Here is a 17,856-nt window from a genome sequence, read left to right as displayed (position 1 = left end):
AAATGATTAATGACTAATTGAATATATCAGCTTAACATAAAATGTAATCACAAATGTCATCACAATCACAGAACTTTATGTAGTGATCTTGAGAAGAAACTGCTGAAGGTTGTATGTGTATATTACATAGATTTGAAAACTATGAAACGTAGGAACGCCCTATTTTCTTGACAGAAGGTATATGAATATCAGCCCATTTCTCCAGCATATGGGATGAGGTGTGTTTGTATTGCACTTGGGAAAACCAGCATATCCTCTCAATCATCAGCACTTGTAATGCACTGTGAGTATGCCTGGCACATTGCAAACACGTGAAGGACAAGGCTGCTGCTCCAGGGAGCTTGTATCTTGACTCATATACAACACAAAGGCTAATAGTTCAAATGTATATGAGAGCAAAGCACAAGTGAGGTCTTCAGGGCCATGTGGTAACAGAAGGCTTCAGGAAAGAGTTGGGCTTTAAGGCCGTTCTGCATAGGCTCTGGTTTTCCTTCATAAAAGAAAAACTGAAGACCCAATTTAATTTTAATTACTTTAGATATTTCAAGAATGTCAAAATTCCTGGAGTTTACGAAGTCCTTATTCATTTGCACATTGTATGTTTTTGCACTCGAATTTGAACTCATGGAGGTTTGTTTTGCAAAAATAACCTGTCATGAATAACACTAATTAGCTGCAATAGCCGCTGCTAACAAACAAAAAGAACACATGAAAATGTTTTCATGCCCTGTCTGTATTTGCCCTTCTATACTCGGTGCCCCTGCTGTTGCCCTCTTCATTTTAGTAATGACATAACTTTAGTGAGTAAAGGAACTCATAGACTCTTCCTGGTGTGAGGGACCCAGCTCTAGATGCTCTCTATGCTGTACCTTACAAATAAATTATTTCTTTTGGAGAAATTTCTGGAATTCATGACTAAGACACTGCTTCGGGATACCTAAAGTAAAGAAACTTCCCTAACACTGGGTTGCTTCATATTTGTTGATACATTTGAAACAACAACAAAAAAGGGTATTTTTGAAGGACAAAAATCTCCAAAATCTTTTTGATGTCTCAAAATGAACCTGTAAAGGGTACAAACCCACAGCTGTGTTTCAGATGGGCAACATTTCAGGACAGATCTTGAGGGCGCCAGGCTGTTTGGCGTAAGATTGGTGAGGACCTGAATAAAGGCTTCGTCACTGTGTCACTCATCTCCTTCGTCTTCCAGGTTTTTTTGGACGATCTGACAGAGCTGGACGGGAAGAAGATGGTGAACGGACAAAGACTGAGGCGGTGAGGTCCCAATGGGATGTCCCTGGTGCTCTTTGTGAGACTTTCTCCTTCCCCGCTGAGAGCCTGCTCCAGCCGCGCCAGGGATGGGCTGGGGCGGGATGGGATGGGCTGGCGCCTCAGCGCCAGGAGCCGCCAGGCTGGAGTTCGCAGTGGCTGCAGCACCCCGGCACGGACACGCCGTGCACCTGTGAAATGGCGTTTCCTCTCGGCAGGGCACCTGCTCAGCCCCGCCGCACACCTGGCGCTGGGCACCACGCCGCCAGCCCCTCGCAGCCCAGCCAGCGCCCCCCCTGCTCGGCAGGCGCATGTGGAAGCGTCCGGCGCCCCCAAATCCCCCGCGAAGGCCGCGGGGCAGCCGCCGCCTGTCCGGGCGCCCGGCCGGGACTACATTTCCCAGGGTGCGGCGGGGGCGCGGCCCCGCCCGCTGTCAGCGGGAGCGCTGCAGGTTGATCGCGGCGGCTGCAGATGAGCGGAGCCCGCTGGCGGGCGGGGGGGGCGGCCGGGGCAGCGCCGCCGGGGCCGGGTCGGCGGCCGGCGCACTATGCGAGGCCGGGAGGATGGCGGTGGAAGGTAAGGGCTCCGCGTCCCCTACCCGCCGCCCCCGGGGTCCCTCCCCTGTCTCCTCCCCCGGGCACTCACCTGCGCCGCGGCGGGGCCGGCCCGTGCTCGGCGGGGGAAGCGGGGGGAGCCGTGCCCGCCGGCGGGGCCGCTCTGCCGCCCGCTGCACCGGCCTCGCCCGCGGGGCGCCCCGCCGCCTCCCGCCCCGCCTCGGCCCGGCCGCCCCCAGCGCCGCGCCTGCCCCGGGCCAGGTGGCGCGGGGTCGGGCTGCGGCGGCCCGCGGGAGGGGCGCCCGCCCGGGGCGGCCGGGGAGGCGGCGGGAGCTGCCCGCGCAGCCTGCGGCAGCCCCAGGCTTCAGTCCGGCAACTTCCCGGCGGGCCCGGAGGTGCCGCCTCTCCCGGCAGGGGCTGCAGACCTGCGCCGCCTCCCTCCGAAGCGGCCCCGCTCAGCCCCGGGCGGCCTCCCCGCCCCGCCGCCGCCGGCCCTCGGTGCCGCCCAAAGCCCCGAGTGCCCTGAGGCCGGGATACCCACGGAGCTCAAGCAGCCGCCGCCCGTCCCCCGTGTGGGCGCAGAGCTGTCGGTGCCGGGCTGTGCTCGGCCCCTTGTGCCCCCGCAGCAGATGCAGAAGCCCAGGGGCCGAGGTGCACAACTCCTGGGGAGCCGGGAGCTGTGGGGTGTTGGCGAGGTGCCCGGCGCCTGGGGCAGTACCTGGTGATTCAGCTGGTGCTACCATCAGCTGGAAAGGTGGATGTTTTGTTGAGGTCTTCCCATACTCCTGTGGTGGTCTGACGTTGGGTATGTGTGCCCTTTCTGTGGGGGTTTGGGAAGTTGGAGGAGGGATGTGACCAGATGTATGGGAAGAGGCAAGTCCATTTCCCTGCCGTCTGCTTCCGAGCTTCACTCAGTTTTCTAGGGCTTTAGAGCGAGGCATCGAGAATCCTGGGGCTTGGGTCCCATCTTGCTTTCTTCTGTGTCCTCAGGAAAGCTTCAGAAGTCCACAGTGTGAAAAACAGCCATCTGACCCCTCTCCTATGCTTAATTTAGGTTATGTTGGGTTTTGGGTGGTGCTCATCTTGAGACCGGCTTGAGCTTTGTTTCTCAGTTATGCTGAGATCTATGGTTCCACCTGAGACCGTGTGCTGTATCACTGAAAATCATGCTGAAGTTGCCTTTGGCTGAGCAGCACAAATGATAGTCCAGCAAAAACTTGGGCTTACTGAAGGTGGCAAGCAGCTTAACATCCCTGAAAAACAGCTTCTCAGGCAAACTTGGATTAAGGTAAACAAAGCCAAAAGGCTCACCTCAAAAGGTGTCTGTGCACATCCAAAGTTGTCCACCCTAAACCGTAAGGCTCTCCATGAGTCAAACAGATTTCGTATGCGCAGGCTGCTTTACTGCATGGCAGTTCTGAAGACTGTAAGACTATGAAGAAGGAAGGTAGTGGTCCTGAATAAAAGCATTGCTTCTTTGGTGGCAAAAACTTAGTAACGTGAACAGGGCATGCGTGCCCAGTAGTGGGTAAGTAAGTAAATGAAACAGACTGCCGTGCACCAGATGGTTCATATGCCAGCAGCAACCTCTATTTCAGGGTGCTCTCTAATGTCATCCTCCTCTATTCACTTGAAGTCCTCAGTCTGTTTGCTGGATTTTTTCAGGTCTGTAATAATTCCTGTCATATCTGCAGTGCCTTCCATCTGAAAAATCTCTAAAAGCTTTGTAAATATTAATGAAGGAAAGCTCTGCTAAAGCAGTGCCTTTCCCTTCTCCTGAGATGGGTTTTTTTTTCCTTATTTATCTCCTTCCCCTTTCCTTCCCCCAGTGTGCATCCCTGCTCTGGTCTGTCAGAACAGGCTTTCTTGTCTGCTTTCCTCCTGTTTTGGGTTTTTCTCCTTCAACTTTCTTGCCTTTGCATAATTCTGTTACCCTTACACTAGCACAAGATGATTACTTACTTCTTCAGCACAAGTAGCTGTGCAGCTGTGACTACTTTGTGTGACTGTTGCGCATGCACATTTAAGGCCTTTTCTTATCCATCATTTTCTGTTGGAACTCTGTTTCTTTGTTTCACTGTACTTAAAAGCATGCTTTTGTCTCAGTGCATCTTCTGCCCTGGGTGTGAGCCGTGTTCTTTTCATGAACTGTGTCTTTTGGCAGGTAATGTGGCATTACAGCTTCTGTTTGGGAAGCTGAGAGGTTACTTGTCCCATATGGCTCTGATCACCACAGTGTGCAGATCATACTCTAGTCAAAAGTAAAGTTGCTGTGGAATCTCCTAAATTGATAGTTTTGTAGAAAAATGCCAATTTGCTGAACTCAAAATGTCTTGGACTCAGGAAACACAGAATGCCTTTTTTTTTCTTCAGTTATTTGTTTTGTTTGTTTTCATTGGTAAAACATTTTCCTGGTTTGCTGCTTGCAATCTTGAGAGTGTAACCTGCTGTACATCAGCTCTGGAAGCCTAGAAATAAGAAAAGCCCTGAAAACCTGGTTTAAGCTGAGTTTGTCTGGCCTTCCAGTCTCTGCGGTAGTCAGCCGGGAGCTTAGCTAGGATGGGCTTCCTGGATCTTCAGACCTTTTTATAGATCATAGCAAGGCTTCTGGATGGCTGGGCCAACTGTCTTCTTATTTGAACACGCCAGTGGCTGGCTCTGGGATGCAACGGGCAGGGAGTGGAGAGGTCCCTGGGGCACAAGGGGATCCTGGAGCATGGGAGTTCCTGGCCAGAGCCAACATCCGCTGCCCCACCAGCTCCACCGCGGCTATTGTTCTGTGGAAACTGCCCGTTTGTCAGCCTCAGCCATGAACCCAGAGACTCTTCGTTGCTCCTTTTGGAACTGACCTGTGTGGCTAAAGTGAAAATGTTTTGTAGCTTCTAGTTTGTGGAGAATCTTTGAAAAATTCTGATTTCATTTTATCTGACAAACTGTTGAAATCTTGCTAAAATTTGATTATTTTTAATGCTATCTTAGCATGGAGTGCTGGAGTTTAGTTATAGCAACAAATGTCCAGCAGTTTACTTAAGGAAAGTGTCCCAAATTTTTTACTGGGATAGCTGACAGTGATGGATTTGCAAATACAAAATAGGAATTTGGAGGGTACTACAGTTCCTTGCCAGTTATATTTAATACATACCCGAGTGTCCCAAAAGAGATTGTGTGGACTGGGAGTCTTTTGGGCTGCGTGGTACCGGTGCTTCCTGATTGCTGAAAGGATTGGTGTGTATGGGGAAAGTGAGCTTCACTCCTTAATCTGAGCCCATCCAGATGGGAGCACTGCCAAGGTAACTCTATTTTTAGACCTAACAGTTTTGACAATGTTCCTTTAAGTGCTTTTTTTCCCTCTAGTAAGAATGAAAGAACTAGGTCAGAGCCAGTAGAAAAAGGCTTTTGATCTCTGCAACAGTGTTCTCAAATTTTTTTTCTTTTTGCTCTTGTGCAGCAGAGGTAACGGGGATGAGAGAAATGCTGATTTCTTCCCCCTCCCCTCAGTGTTTATTGCACAGGGAAGTGCGAGACTGACAGCACCCACCAGATAATGTATGCATGCAGGTAATCCCACACAGCTCTGTCGATCTCTTGCAGCCCTGACCTGTGGTGTCTTTGAGATTCCTGAGCAAAAAAGCACTAATTATATCATGGAGTTCTTTCATAATTAGTGTTTAACGAAGTTTGGTCTAGCTCCTTTCCTTCTGTGTATAGGCTTTGGAAAGTGCGTACGTATTTTTGTTGCTAGTGTCCTCCTGAGAGTTAATGTTAAATTCTACTGTCCTATGGCTCTTCTGTTGTGGGCTCGTGCTACTGAGTCTCTGGTTCTGCCTACTGGAGAATATTTTTTAGTAAGAAGTGGAGTGTTGCTGATATAAAATGACAATGACTCTGGCCTCACCTCTCAAAGGAGGTCAGGGCATTCTGGGGTGTGGCATCAAGGTTCACCACTGCAAGACCGAAGTTACTTGCAGCTTGTAACCAACTTCTGTCAAAGCAATCCTCTGAATTCCAGCAATGTGATGTACCTGGGTGGAAAGCCTTCAGTGCCCAGCCAGCTCCAACGGATACTGAATGCTGCCATGTGTTTCTTCAGAGACTTGAGATACGGTGAGCTCATAGATGTGCTATGCCAGCTCTGCTGGGAATGGTAAAGCAAGTTCAGGATCACCTGAAAGACAATATTGAAGTAGATTTCAGTGTAGGTACCCATCATGCTGTTCCAGGATGTACCCAAAAGTACAACTCTTTTGACAGATATTCAGTTATTCGGCTTTGTCTTATTCCTACACCCTCTTCAGGCTGAGACTGGATGTCTCCACATCTAAGATTCCAGGGAATGTGATCTAGTAGATGGATTTTCAGCACACTTAATTGCCTGTGGAGCAAAGAAGTAACAAACCCTGTCAATCAAAAATAGCATGTGCTTCTATCAATGCTTTTATTTTCTTGAATAATTTCCAACCGCTCCTTGGCTTGAGGGACTCAGAAACATCCTGGAAAGAGCTGCCAGTTGGAAGCTGGACTGAGATAAACATCCACCTCTCCAGTTGAAACTGTCACATTGAGTGTTAGCAGAGGAGATGGGTAGAATCATAGAATCGTTTAGGTTGGAAAAGACCTTTAAGATCATCAGGTCCAGCCATTAACCCAGCACTGCCAAGTCCACCACTAAACCATGTCCCTAAGCATCGCATCTACATGTCTTGTAAACGCCTCCAGGGATGGTGACTCCACCGCTTCCACGGGCAGCCTGTTCCAATTCTCGACAACCTTTTCAGTGAAGAAATGTTTCCTAATATCCAATCTAAACCTCCCCTGGTGCAACTTGAGGCCATTTTATCTCATCCTATCACTCGTTACTTGGGAAAAGACACTGACACCCACCTCGCTACAACCTCCTTTCAGGTAGTTGCAGACAGCGATAAGGTCTCCCCTCAGCCTCCTTTCCTCCAAGCTGGATGAGACCAGTGGGGGAGGTACATGCAGGGCAGAGAGGGTAAGACCTGAACTCCAGTCTTTGGTCTTGGTACCAGTTCTATATGTTATTTAGTAACTACTTATTGCAAAAATGAATAGGCAATTATTGGATTCCAGACTGGAACATAGGTCTTCTCCCATCCACATTCATGTGGCAGCCTTCTCATTGGGCTGCAACATCTGTACCATTCCTTCTTGCTCAGCAACAGCGCAACTTCAGAAGATGGGGCTTCCCCCCTTGACACACAACCTCTGTTCTCCCAGCACGCAGTGTGTGTACAGCTTGGTGGCAGCATGTGCTCCTCTGCTTTGAACCACTGCTTAGAGCTTTTGTATCTAAGTTGCTACATTTGAAAAAGTCAGCTCTGTCACAGTTCGTGTCTGTCTTCAACAAGGTAGATAGTGATCCTTCTCCAAAGGAATAATGTAGCTACCTAAGGCCAGGAGTCTGTTTTGGACTGCAACTGCTCATTTTGAAGAGGTACATTGTGCTCCTCAGTACAGGGTGACTGAGCTGAAGTTCAGAAGGTGCATTCCACTGTGGGAAGTGGAAACCCCAAAATGAAGGTCTGGTAACAAAGAATGTCACTACACTGTAGTCTCTTTCGGTGTATTCACACTGAGTGGGGAGTGGAAAATAGCAGGTTACGTGGTCATTTTTTCCACCCCTGCTTTTTGAAATGGACCCATATTAGGCAAGAATCAAGATACAGGATAGACTTGGCATATCACTGCATTTCCCTTGGATGAAATTTGGTTGTGGGATAAGAGTGTATCTGGAAACTCTGAAGTGCTTCCAGGTCAACCAATTTAGATAAAAATAATGAGTATTTAGCCTTACCCTTTACAATACTTGGAAGACTCAGTAGCTCCAAGAGGACATTGATTAGTATAAATTGGCTGTTTCAATTCAATCAAATCCCATCATAAGGATAAATCTTGTCAGGTGGTGATGTATGGGCCAAGGGAAGGAATGGTGCTTTGAAAATTCATGTGCTTTCTCCACCAGGACAGAGCAAGTGAGCAAATGACAGGAGTTAGGCATTAGATGCGTTTCCTAGCATACTACTGGAAAATACCAACAAAGTTGGTAGTGACGTTGTAAGATCCAATGTTTACTGCTTAAATGGAAATTATAAAACAGAATTCGTGAGAGGTTTTCTAACATGGTGGGTAACATCCAGGCAGGTTGTGTAGCTTTCTTGCCCTTGTTTACAGCTTGGTGTATGAGGCCAAGGCAAGCTGTTTGGAGTCAGTACCTTGTGCTTTGCAGCATTGCTGCCACGAGGGTTATGGCAGGAGAGCAGCAATGAGAACCTCAGAGTAAGGCACTGTAGCCAGCTGGTGTCAGAGTTGGAGACTGATGCAGGTTGTTCAGCTGCTAACCATGGAGAGGTCTCTGTCCAGAACATCATCTGTGGAGGCTTGCTAGTGAGTGCAGACCTAGGTGTCTGGAGAGCACAGTAAGTTTTTGGTTTGTCCATTGGACTCTGAAAGTGCTACAGCTAGTTTGCAGAAGCAGTAGAGCTGTTGGAGGGCTGCTGCTCAGTGCATTGATTATTGAGTTTCTGGGTTTGTTAGGGATACTGTGTCTGGCTCTGGTGCCAATTTTCTTTGCTGTTCTGGCTGAGAGAGTTTTATCGTCTTGTGGCCTGTCCCATCTCTCTGTTGTCTCTCTTTTTGTCCAAACAACAGGGTGTTTCAAAAAGATGTGCCCAATTCGAAATCACCATATTTCTGCAATCACAAACCACCCATGAATGAAACTCTTGCAGTCTGTACAGCAGGTGAAGGGAACATAGAACATTTTATGAAAAGGTCACTAGAACTTGATAACTCATTAAACCATTTGTAAATTTTTGTGTAATTATAACATGTTTGATCCATCTTTTTGAAACACCCTGTACATGATCTCTGAGGCAAGGACTTCCCTTTCTGTGCACAGGAAATACTTGGAGGTTGGGACAGAACAATCCTATTGCGGGTTATTTCCCATGAAAGCTGTTGCCTTTGAATGGATACAGGTATTTACCCTTGCAGAATAACAGCTGAACAACTCAACCCTCAATTATTTGCTCAAAGCATGCAGAGAATGTAGAGGGAGTAGTTCTGGAAGGTGCCAAAGGCAAATATGGAGAAAATGGCCAGAAAATTGAGTAATTTTGAAGTCTTCTCAAACCCTCTGGTTGGTGATGGTCAAAGAGGTAAATAGGATTTCAGGACCATGTGGAAGAGCTCAGAACAAGACAGGAAATACCTTTGTTTCTATGTCATTGCATGTTGCTCTTGTATTTTGAATCCTCTCTGCAGTTTTGCTTGCCACACCCCAAAAAAACACAGGACTGAAAAGAGTACATGAAAGGGCAGTTGGCTGGTCAGAGATGTGATATGTTCTCTGAGGGCAGGTTTCTAAGATTTGGATTCTTTAGCTTGGAAAAGAGATGACCATGGAGAGAATCCTTAGACATTGGAGCAGGTGAAGAAAGGAACTAGCTCACAAGGCAGGATCATAGAATCACAGAATAATTTTGGTTGGATGAGACCCTTAAGATCATAAAGTCCAACCATAACCTAAATCTAGCACTAAACTGTGTCCCTAAGAGCCTCATCTGTATGTCTTTGAGTCACCATCCCTGGAGGTCTTTAAACCACTTCCCTGGGCAGCCTGTCCCAATGCCTGACAACCTTTTCCATGAAGAAATGTTTCCTCATATCCGATCTAAACCTCAGGCACAACTTGAGGCCATTTCCTCTTGTCTTATCACTTGCTACTTGGGAGAAGAGACTAACCCCCTCCACACTACAACCTCCTTTCAGGCAGTTGCAGACAGCGATCAGGTCTCCCCTCAGCCTCCTTTTCTCCAGGCTGAACAGCCCCAGTTCCCTTAGCTGCTCCTCATCAGACTTGTGCTCCAGACCCCTCAGCAGCTTTGTCACCTCCTCTGCACTCTTCCAGGACATTCCAATGTCCTTCTTAAGATAAGGGGCCCAAAACCGAACACAGGATTCAAGGTGCAGCCTCACCAGTGCCAAGTACAGTGGCACAGTCGCTTCCCTAGTCCTGCTGGCCACACTATTCCGGATACAAGCCAGGATGCTCTTGGTCTTTTTGGCCACCTGGCACACTGCTGGCTCATGTTCAGCCACTGTCAATCAACACCCTCAGATCCTTTTTCCCCAGGCACTTTCCAGCCACTCTTCCCCGAGCCTGTAGCGCTGCCTGGGGTTGTTGTGACCCAAGTGCAGGACCCGGCACTTGGCCTTGTTGAACCTCATACAATTGGCCTCAGCTCAGTGATCCAGCCAGTCCAGATCCCTCTGTATGCCCTTCCTGCCCTCCAGCAGATCAACACTCCCACCCTACTTGGTGTCATCTGCAAACTTACTGAGGGTGCACTCAATCCCCTCATCCAGAGAACGACGAAGCTGTAGGGTTTTGTGCTTAAAATAAAAAAAGGAAATAGTTTTTTGTATAACACAGAGTTCCCCAGGTGCAGCTTTCAATGGTGGGTCGTTCCTAGTCTGCTGAGGGAAGATCAGTTCATGTACACCCTGTTCTCACACTGTTTCCTTAAGCAGTGGCATAAAGGGCTGGACTTTTAGTCTGACTCAGCCTGATCACTTTTATGACAAAGTCCAGCTCATCTTGTGTGCATCCAGCACAATTGCATTCACCGCAACAGATTGATTTGCATCAAGTTAACTGAGAGGAGAATTTGGCTGGGGCAACCTAGAAACGCAGAGAGGAGATGGTGAATTGGGCACTGAGCTATAAAAACATCAACAGACAGGATAGTGATGTATAAGATATGTAGCTCTCTTTTTTTCCCAGTATATGCGAACTGATGCTGTTCTGTAAGAGGAACTGTCTGTCAGGTCAGTGGGACTGGGCAGAAAGGAGGGGACCCACATTAGGCTGCAGCTCTAGAAATGCCATCCTGGAAAATACCGGCTCTGCACAGCAGGTAGGGTTGGAAGCTGCTGTACTTCCCTGCATAAATACATTAAATACTGTCTGAGAGAGACCTTCAGGAGGGCCTGAACCAGATCAGATCTACAGATCTCACCCTTAGTGGCTTCTGCCTTGGGTCCGTCACCTTTACATAGGGTTCTCTTTCTCCAGAATTGTCCCGTGGCAGCAGGACTGCAAGGAGAATGATGAGAGAGTTGCTGTAAGTAGCTATGTGTTCTCCATGCAGAATGAGCTGAACTTGGCATTAAAGAGCAGGTTCATTACTTGGAACAGCAAGAATTCAGCCTAATGTGTACTGCTTCTGGATGAAGCAGGTGAGTGGGGGGCTGAACTTGGGCTGGGTGAACTGCGCGTTCTGTTACAGGATCCCAGGTGCTTACAGGGAGTATGTGACTCAACAGAAGAGCGTGAGGAAGGGGTTTAGGGTGGACTGTAGCCTCTAGTGCAGTCCTATCCATTTCTATATAACATGGAATCTTGATAGCTCACAGTCTTCATGTGAACATCCACATCATTACTTCTCTCCATTCCCCCACTTATTTGCTCTCCTCTGCACTGTTTTTGTGGTTGTTTTTGTTGTGTGTGTTTTTTTTTTTCCTCCCTAGGGGGGATTTTAGTTGAGTTGATTTGCTTCTCTGCAAATAACCTAGTAAAAGCAAGAAAGAGACTTTTAATAATGCTGTTTCAGAAACATAAGAAAGAAGAATTGTAATGTGTGTAAATAGAAGCTTTCTCCTGGATTTTCTTCTAGCAAAATAATTGCATACTCTCAGCTAACAGTTTGTCGCTACACAAATCAGCTGGGATACTAGAGTGAGTAGGCTACTGTGGTATGAGTAAGAAGTAGGAGGAGTAGGAGGAGAAGAATTTTGCTGGGGGAAGGAAAGAAGGCATTTCCAGGATCTTCAGTTAAACATACGGGGGAAGGGGTAGCCTTGAACAATGATACAGGAGTTAACTTTTAGGCAGTTGAGAGAAAGCCAGGATTAAAAAACAGTCAACTGCCAGATTGCAAGCAAGTTATGCTAGTGAGAATAAATAAATAAATTTTCCTTTGTGTTTTGATGTCTTTGTGCATCATTCATGGGACAAGAAATAAAACCTGGATCCACAGCTAAATTGTAGCCATTTCCGTGCCGCAAGTTCAGCAGACACCAGCTTCGTGAGCTGGGCAAAGGCAGAGATATGTGATGCGTGTCTGGGACAGTGCACCTCTGACTTCACCTGTGTGTGTCCGAGCTGTGCTTTGTACGCTGGATAGGCTCACTCTTGTTTAGAAAAGGTTTCTGATGTACTGCTGGCTGATTATAGAATTGAATAGTAGTGCTGTTAGGACTTGAGATGAGGCATTCTTAGAAATGTAGTTTGCAATGGAGCGTGACTAGCTAATCTCCTAAGCAGTGGTTGCAAGACAAGTTTCTTCAAGGAATAGCGGAACTAATGAAGGCTTGTTTCTTACCCAAGTGTGTTCTTTGTCTTTTCTATCTACTTCCTCTCCATATTCACTGTGAAATCCTCAGAGAGTCAGTGGTACCTAGTCTGCAGTTTGCCTAAGTCAGTTGGTGATGGACAATTGCAATGGTGGATACTTTTCCTTCAGAGAGAGCATAATTTTAGGTCTCTTCCTCTATATCTACCCATTGATTATGGGTTTTTTGTTTTGATTTTTTTTTTTTCCCCCTCCTCTTTCTCTCCATACTTATACTTCTTATCTCCTGTAGCACATTTCAGGAGAAGCTTTGTAGATGCTTGCACAAGTCTTCTTATTAACAGAGGATGAAATTAGTTTGCAAAACAAATTACTAACTCTTTTGTACTGTAATCCATTGCTCAAATTATGTTCCTGTATACATATGATGCATGTTACTGACCTTTATTACTTTGTTGACGAAGATCCATTTTGCTCTGAGCTAATTGCATGGCTCACTAGTCTCCTTCTTTGCCAGTATTCTCCTCTTCCTCTATACCTGTGCAGGATTTGTGGTAGACTTGCCTTACTTATTCACTGAATTAGTCCATTCTTCAGTGGACCTCTCTGTTACCAATGTGAGTTCAAGAGCTGCTTATACCAACTGTACATTTATTAAAATGGAACAAGAAAATGCTTCAGAAATAATTTGGCTGTCCTGTCATTGTGTCTGCTTTTTATCATGAAATCCTGGTGCTGTTACAAAGGCAGAACTTGCGTTTCTGAGGCTCCAAAGTCTATCTAGCGTAGTGATAATGTGCAATCTGTCTCCTGTAGAGCAGGTGTAACAAACTGTCTTTTATGTTTATTGCGCTTGCTAAAGTCTATGAGATAAGGGATGGCCATGCGGATGTTGCCATACATAAAATAAATAGTTTCCAGTAGGAAAGTTGTCAAAAATCCGTAAGTAAATTTCTTAGCTGAGCAAACTTATGTGCATAAGTATCCTGGTGGGATGAGGATCTTAAAAGGCAAACTTAACCTGTACAAGAAGAGGACTTCTTATTCTGGGCTTAGTGTTTCTGTTCTGTAGACAACTAGGAAGTCTTTCTTCTCTCTGTACAGTCAAGATTTGCATGGCGTTCAACCAGCTCAATAGTTTAGTTTGATTGTGGATGAAACTCTTAAGTACTCATTCTGGTTTCTTGATATCTTTCTGGTGCTATACAGGACTCACTACCATCAGCCGCCTCCTACAGCTGAGGTGTGTGTGTGAGATGTATGTGGAAAATAGTAGATTGTCTCATGATTTTTCTCTTTCTGTGCTTGGCTTCAGTTTTGGGAGCTTTTTCATTGTTTCTGGAGAGAGCGAATGGCTTCTGGTAGTAATTGGTGTGGTAAGCTGGGATGACCACCCAGTTGCCCATCTAGAGAGATTCAGAGATAGCTGCATCAGGAGTGCAGTTACTTAAATTTTGTCTTGCTGATGATAATTCTAAAGGGGTAAAAAATGCAAAAGCCCCATAATTTATAGTTAAAAGCCCAAATGAACATCCCTCCTCTGAATGCTTTATCCCTGCCTGCCTCTGTCCCCTTTCTACCCCAGGCTCTCCCCTGCTCTGCCCTCCCTGCCCATCCTCACCTGGGTCCATGTCCCTGCTGCAGAGCTGTCTCTTCTCTTGCCCTTTGAGATACCACCCAGCCGGAGGTCATGACCTGCTGCTCAAACAAACTCTTGATTGTAAAATTTCTATGTTGTAAAAAGTTTATTGTTTATTAAATTGGTTAATCTAGTAGATGACTAACGGTTGTGATCAAGAGAGAGACCAAGACAAGCAGCTCTCAGGAGGGACCTGGCAGTACAGCAGTGTGTCCTGGCTGGCTGAGCTTTGAACTCAAACCTACGGGTACAGCTCATCAGTAGCAAGACTTTACAAAGAGCCCCACAGCTCAGCACTGGCCTGGCTTTAGGCACAGCCTATTTGTAATTGCGTAGTGCTGATTTTTGATGCTGACCAACAGAAGCAGATAGCTGGATGCAAATACTGCTTCACTAAAGTACTTTGGGACTTCAGCCTTAAAGGGAGTTTCTGATAGATAAAAGTTGTCTGTACTGAGGTAGAAAATGTCCTGACTGATTTGGCAGGCTTCTTTACTCTGTGAATGCTGCTAATTTGGTGGCCCTTGGATAGGCAGATTCGAGAAACAGAGCAGGCAAAATCTTGAAGCTACTTCCCCAGCAGGTTGCCAGCAATATTTACGAGGTGGCAACATAAGCAGCAGGCTGTATTTGTGTGAAACTTTGCTTGCAGTCTGAGCTGCTCCGAAGTGATAGGTTGGAGGAACTGTGCTCATTTGTGTTAACTGGAGATAGAACTCCATGGAGAAGTAATTCCTGGAGGCAAATGCCAGACAGTTTCTCAAAACCAGAAACTGATTGATGAGGCAGATGGGCCATCCATAGGAGTTATAGAAACTGATTACTGTGGAAAAACTTCCTGCCAGATAAAGCAGTCAGAATAATCCAAAATTTAATGGTACAAATTAAGGTCATCTTTATTAGCTGTTTTCAGTCTTGTTTTTTTAGTTTTGTAGAAGTGGTACTAACTGTTCAGATCAGATATAGTCCTTGAAATAATCCCATGTTTTCTAAGGATATTCAGGCTTACTGATGAAGTACAAGCTTCTGGAAATATGGAAAGGGCTTTGCAGTGCAGATCCTTCTTGCCTAGTTTGGTCAGTGTGGGCAGCCACCTCAATCTGGAACAAGATCTCAGTGTTTTTAGCGTGAATATCACCTCTCTGATCAATCCAGTTAAAGCGGGTTGAGAACAATGTCAAGCAAAAAGTCCTAGGGATGCTGTTTGACTGCCTGGTATTGAAATGCGGCATCTGGAAGTGTAGAAGTCTGACTGAAAGTGCTGACTGCAGAATTTGATGTGGTCGGAGGTTTGATTTGCTTTTGACAAGGAGCTGGGCAGAGATGGCAGGAACAGGTCTAGTGAGAGCTGCTGTGCAAAGGTTTGTAGGATCTCCTTTCCTGGAAATACCTGTTAAATCTTCATGACCTCCATGAAGACTTGAGATAACTGAAAAGGCATTTGGATCCTTTTTATAAGGTCCTTGCTATGTCCAGCTTGATTTTTTTAATGTTTCAGCTGTATGGACTAAATTCTGTTTGTCTTTTTCAACAATGTGGCATTTTATGGTGGGAATAGCAGGTGGATTGTATGGTTTTCCCTCGTAGCATTGTGCAGCTAAGACTGTGGTATGAATACATAAAATGGAGCTTGTGTGTTTGCCAGTATTTGACACATGAAAGTTTTCTAAGGATTGCTAGAGGTTGGATGGGTGTCTCCTGTGCCTGCTTTTTGTCTCCAAATAGCAAACGCTAGCATGTGACTGTGATGCACACGGAACAGGGCAGATGAGTAAGAATATGCTATTTTTACTCGACCGCCTTTATAAAATAGAGCAATTGTTATTGCATGTAACTCAAGCATTTGCCAAATACGCTTTAATGTAGACTTAACTGATCTGCTTAAAATTTTAAGCAGCCAGCAGTATTCCCGCTGAAACAAGTAGTTATGAAATGTTTGACACGGTAGGCAGCAGAGAGCACAGAGGTAGCAACTGATCATAGATTTGATCTGCTAAGCCTTGAGCCTACAGATGGAGAGACAAAGACTTTCCATCTGTCCATGCAAAACTTGGGACGTATCAAGGCTGCGTTTTGAAGAACGCCTTCAGGCGTTTCTTGAGACGGGATTCACAGGGTACCCTCTAGTGAAATGCAGGGTCTGTCCCCAGATGCCAGTAGCTTGCAATGGCTCTTGGTGACTCTTGCATACCATCAGGCGTGCTCAGACAAGCTGTCTCTTGGCTGTTGGCCGCCCGGGAGGCAGCCAGGGGAGCGCAGCATTCCCGGTGCCCGGCCAGCTCTGCCTTGGAACTGCAGCCGGTGCCGTAAGGGATCTGCCTGGGCACACAGCTCCGCTCACATGGCTCCTGCGGGGCAACAAATTCTCTTGCTCTGTGTACATGGAAAGGACTCGGGTTTGTGTTCTAGCATGTGGAAAAAATACGCCGTGTATTGCATTAATTTTGTTCCCTCCCTAGTTTTTTAGGACAGACATGGCCACTTCTCTATTTTGGATGCTCCACTTACTATTTTCTTGCAGAGTTTTTGACTCTCTTAACTTGGCAGGCCTCAGATGTCTTTTCTTTAAAATTCTGGAAAATTGGATATTTTCCATAGATTCAGCTCTACCATTGAGCTAGGAGTACAAGAGCACTTAAGTACCTTTGTTTTAAATGATAGTTTGTTTCATAAATGTGATCTGTGTTATTGTGTCTGCCAGCACCACTCCCCATGTGCTTGTTGCCGTGCAGTCAGAGCTGTACAGAATATCCACTCTCCCTCCCCAAAAGAAAACAAGTTCCCACCACAGAAAGCTTTCAATCCAAGTTAAATGACAATTGTCGGGAAACACGAAGAGAGACACAGCATTAATCAACTGTTAGGCGGGGTTTTCAGCAGGAAAAGGAGAATTTAAGTGCTCTGAAACTGGATGAAGAGTTGTATTACTGAGAAATATGGGTGATACATGAATAATGAGATTGTATGGATGAATATTGGAAGAGGTTCTGTTTCAAAATCTAATGATACTGCTGATACTTAGTGGCATCAGGCTGCTACTGTCAGCTGATTTGGAGGTAGGGTTTGGTGTCTTGATGGACTTCTAAAGTCTGGAGATGATGAAGTAGATTTAATTTGGTAGAGTGAAGAGGTGCTGAGACAGTCGGGATATTGTCAAAGCAGCAGTGTGGGAAAGTGGTCTGAATGCAGAGGGTGGGGTGAGCTGTTGTTAGCTAATACCAGCATAATGAGCAGTAAAAGCCTGGACAAGTATTTTGGAAAAAAAAAATACTTCGTAGGTAGAATCTTTTCCAGATGAATGCCATTAAATCCTGAAAGAGATTTAGGAAGAGTCATCTAAGAGCATCAGAGCAGTTGGGTTGTGATAAAGTTGGTGATTCATGATTCTTTTGTAAGAGCTGCTTAGGCTCAGTTCTACAGGGTGTTTAAACCTGGGTTCTCTCAGCTCCCCAGCCCCTTTAGTTTTGCATAGTCAATCCTGAGTTTAGAGCTGGTCTTATCTAGCTAAAATTATATAAGGTACTGATTTAAGAAGATAATATGTTGTTATTGACCAGGCCTTGACCTCACTCCCTGCTTCTAACAAATCTCAAAAGGGTACAATTATGGTTTTTATTGACATCTAAAAGGAGGCAAGAGCTCCACCTCTGCCACAGAGATGGAAAAAATTATTTCTGTGTGGTAACAGGAAATAACAGACCCATGCAAGCAAATATTCATTCCTTCTTACCCTCTGCATAGCTGAGAGTTGGAGGCAACACTAGGGGAAAACAGTAGAGCTGGCTACCTGGAGATGGCTCATGGCAAAGAGAGCTTAGCTTTGACAAGTGGCTGAGATATTTATCCTCACCTCTGCTTTTTTTCCTCGGGCCCTTCAGTTTGCCATCTCCCCATGCTGAGGCTCTTGTTCTAGGTGAGTCTTCCTGAAGGAACAGATTCAGTCCAGGTGTATGGTAAGCCAAGACTATAATGGGGGTGAAAGAGAGAGAGGAACTCTTTCCTTCTCCCTATACCCCTA

General features: G+C 46.1%; 1 protein-coding gene across 5 annotated transcripts in view; it reads left to right on the top strand.

Moving 5' to 3' along the window:
- The first annotated feature begins 1,769 nt into the window (after positions 1–1,769).
- SAMD12 (sterile alpha motif domain containing 12) overlaps positions 1,770–17,856 on the top strand; it is a 177,818-nt gene continuing 161,731 nt past the window's right edge. For all 5 annotated transcript variants that reach the window (XM_065629147.1, XM_065629144.1, XM_065629145.1 and 2 more), the window contains exon 1: positions 1,770–1,845. In XM_065629147.1, the coding sequence (XP_065485219.1) occupies positions 1,833–1,845 (13 nt within the window). In that variant the 5' untranslated portion in view covers positions 1,770–1,832. The remainder of the gene's footprint in view (positions 1,846–17,856) is intronic.

Source organism: Caloenas nicobarica, chromosome 2 (genome assembly GCF_036013445.1).
Source record: "Caloenas nicobarica isolate bCalNic1 chromosome 2, bCalNic1.hap1, whole genome shotgun sequence".
Classification (NCBI taxonomy): domain Eukaryota; kingdom Metazoa; phylum Chordata; class Aves; order Columbiformes; family Columbidae; genus Caloenas; species Caloenas nicobarica.
Note: the sequence above shows the minus strand (reverse complement) of the source record. Positions and strands in the feature narration are given on the sequence as shown.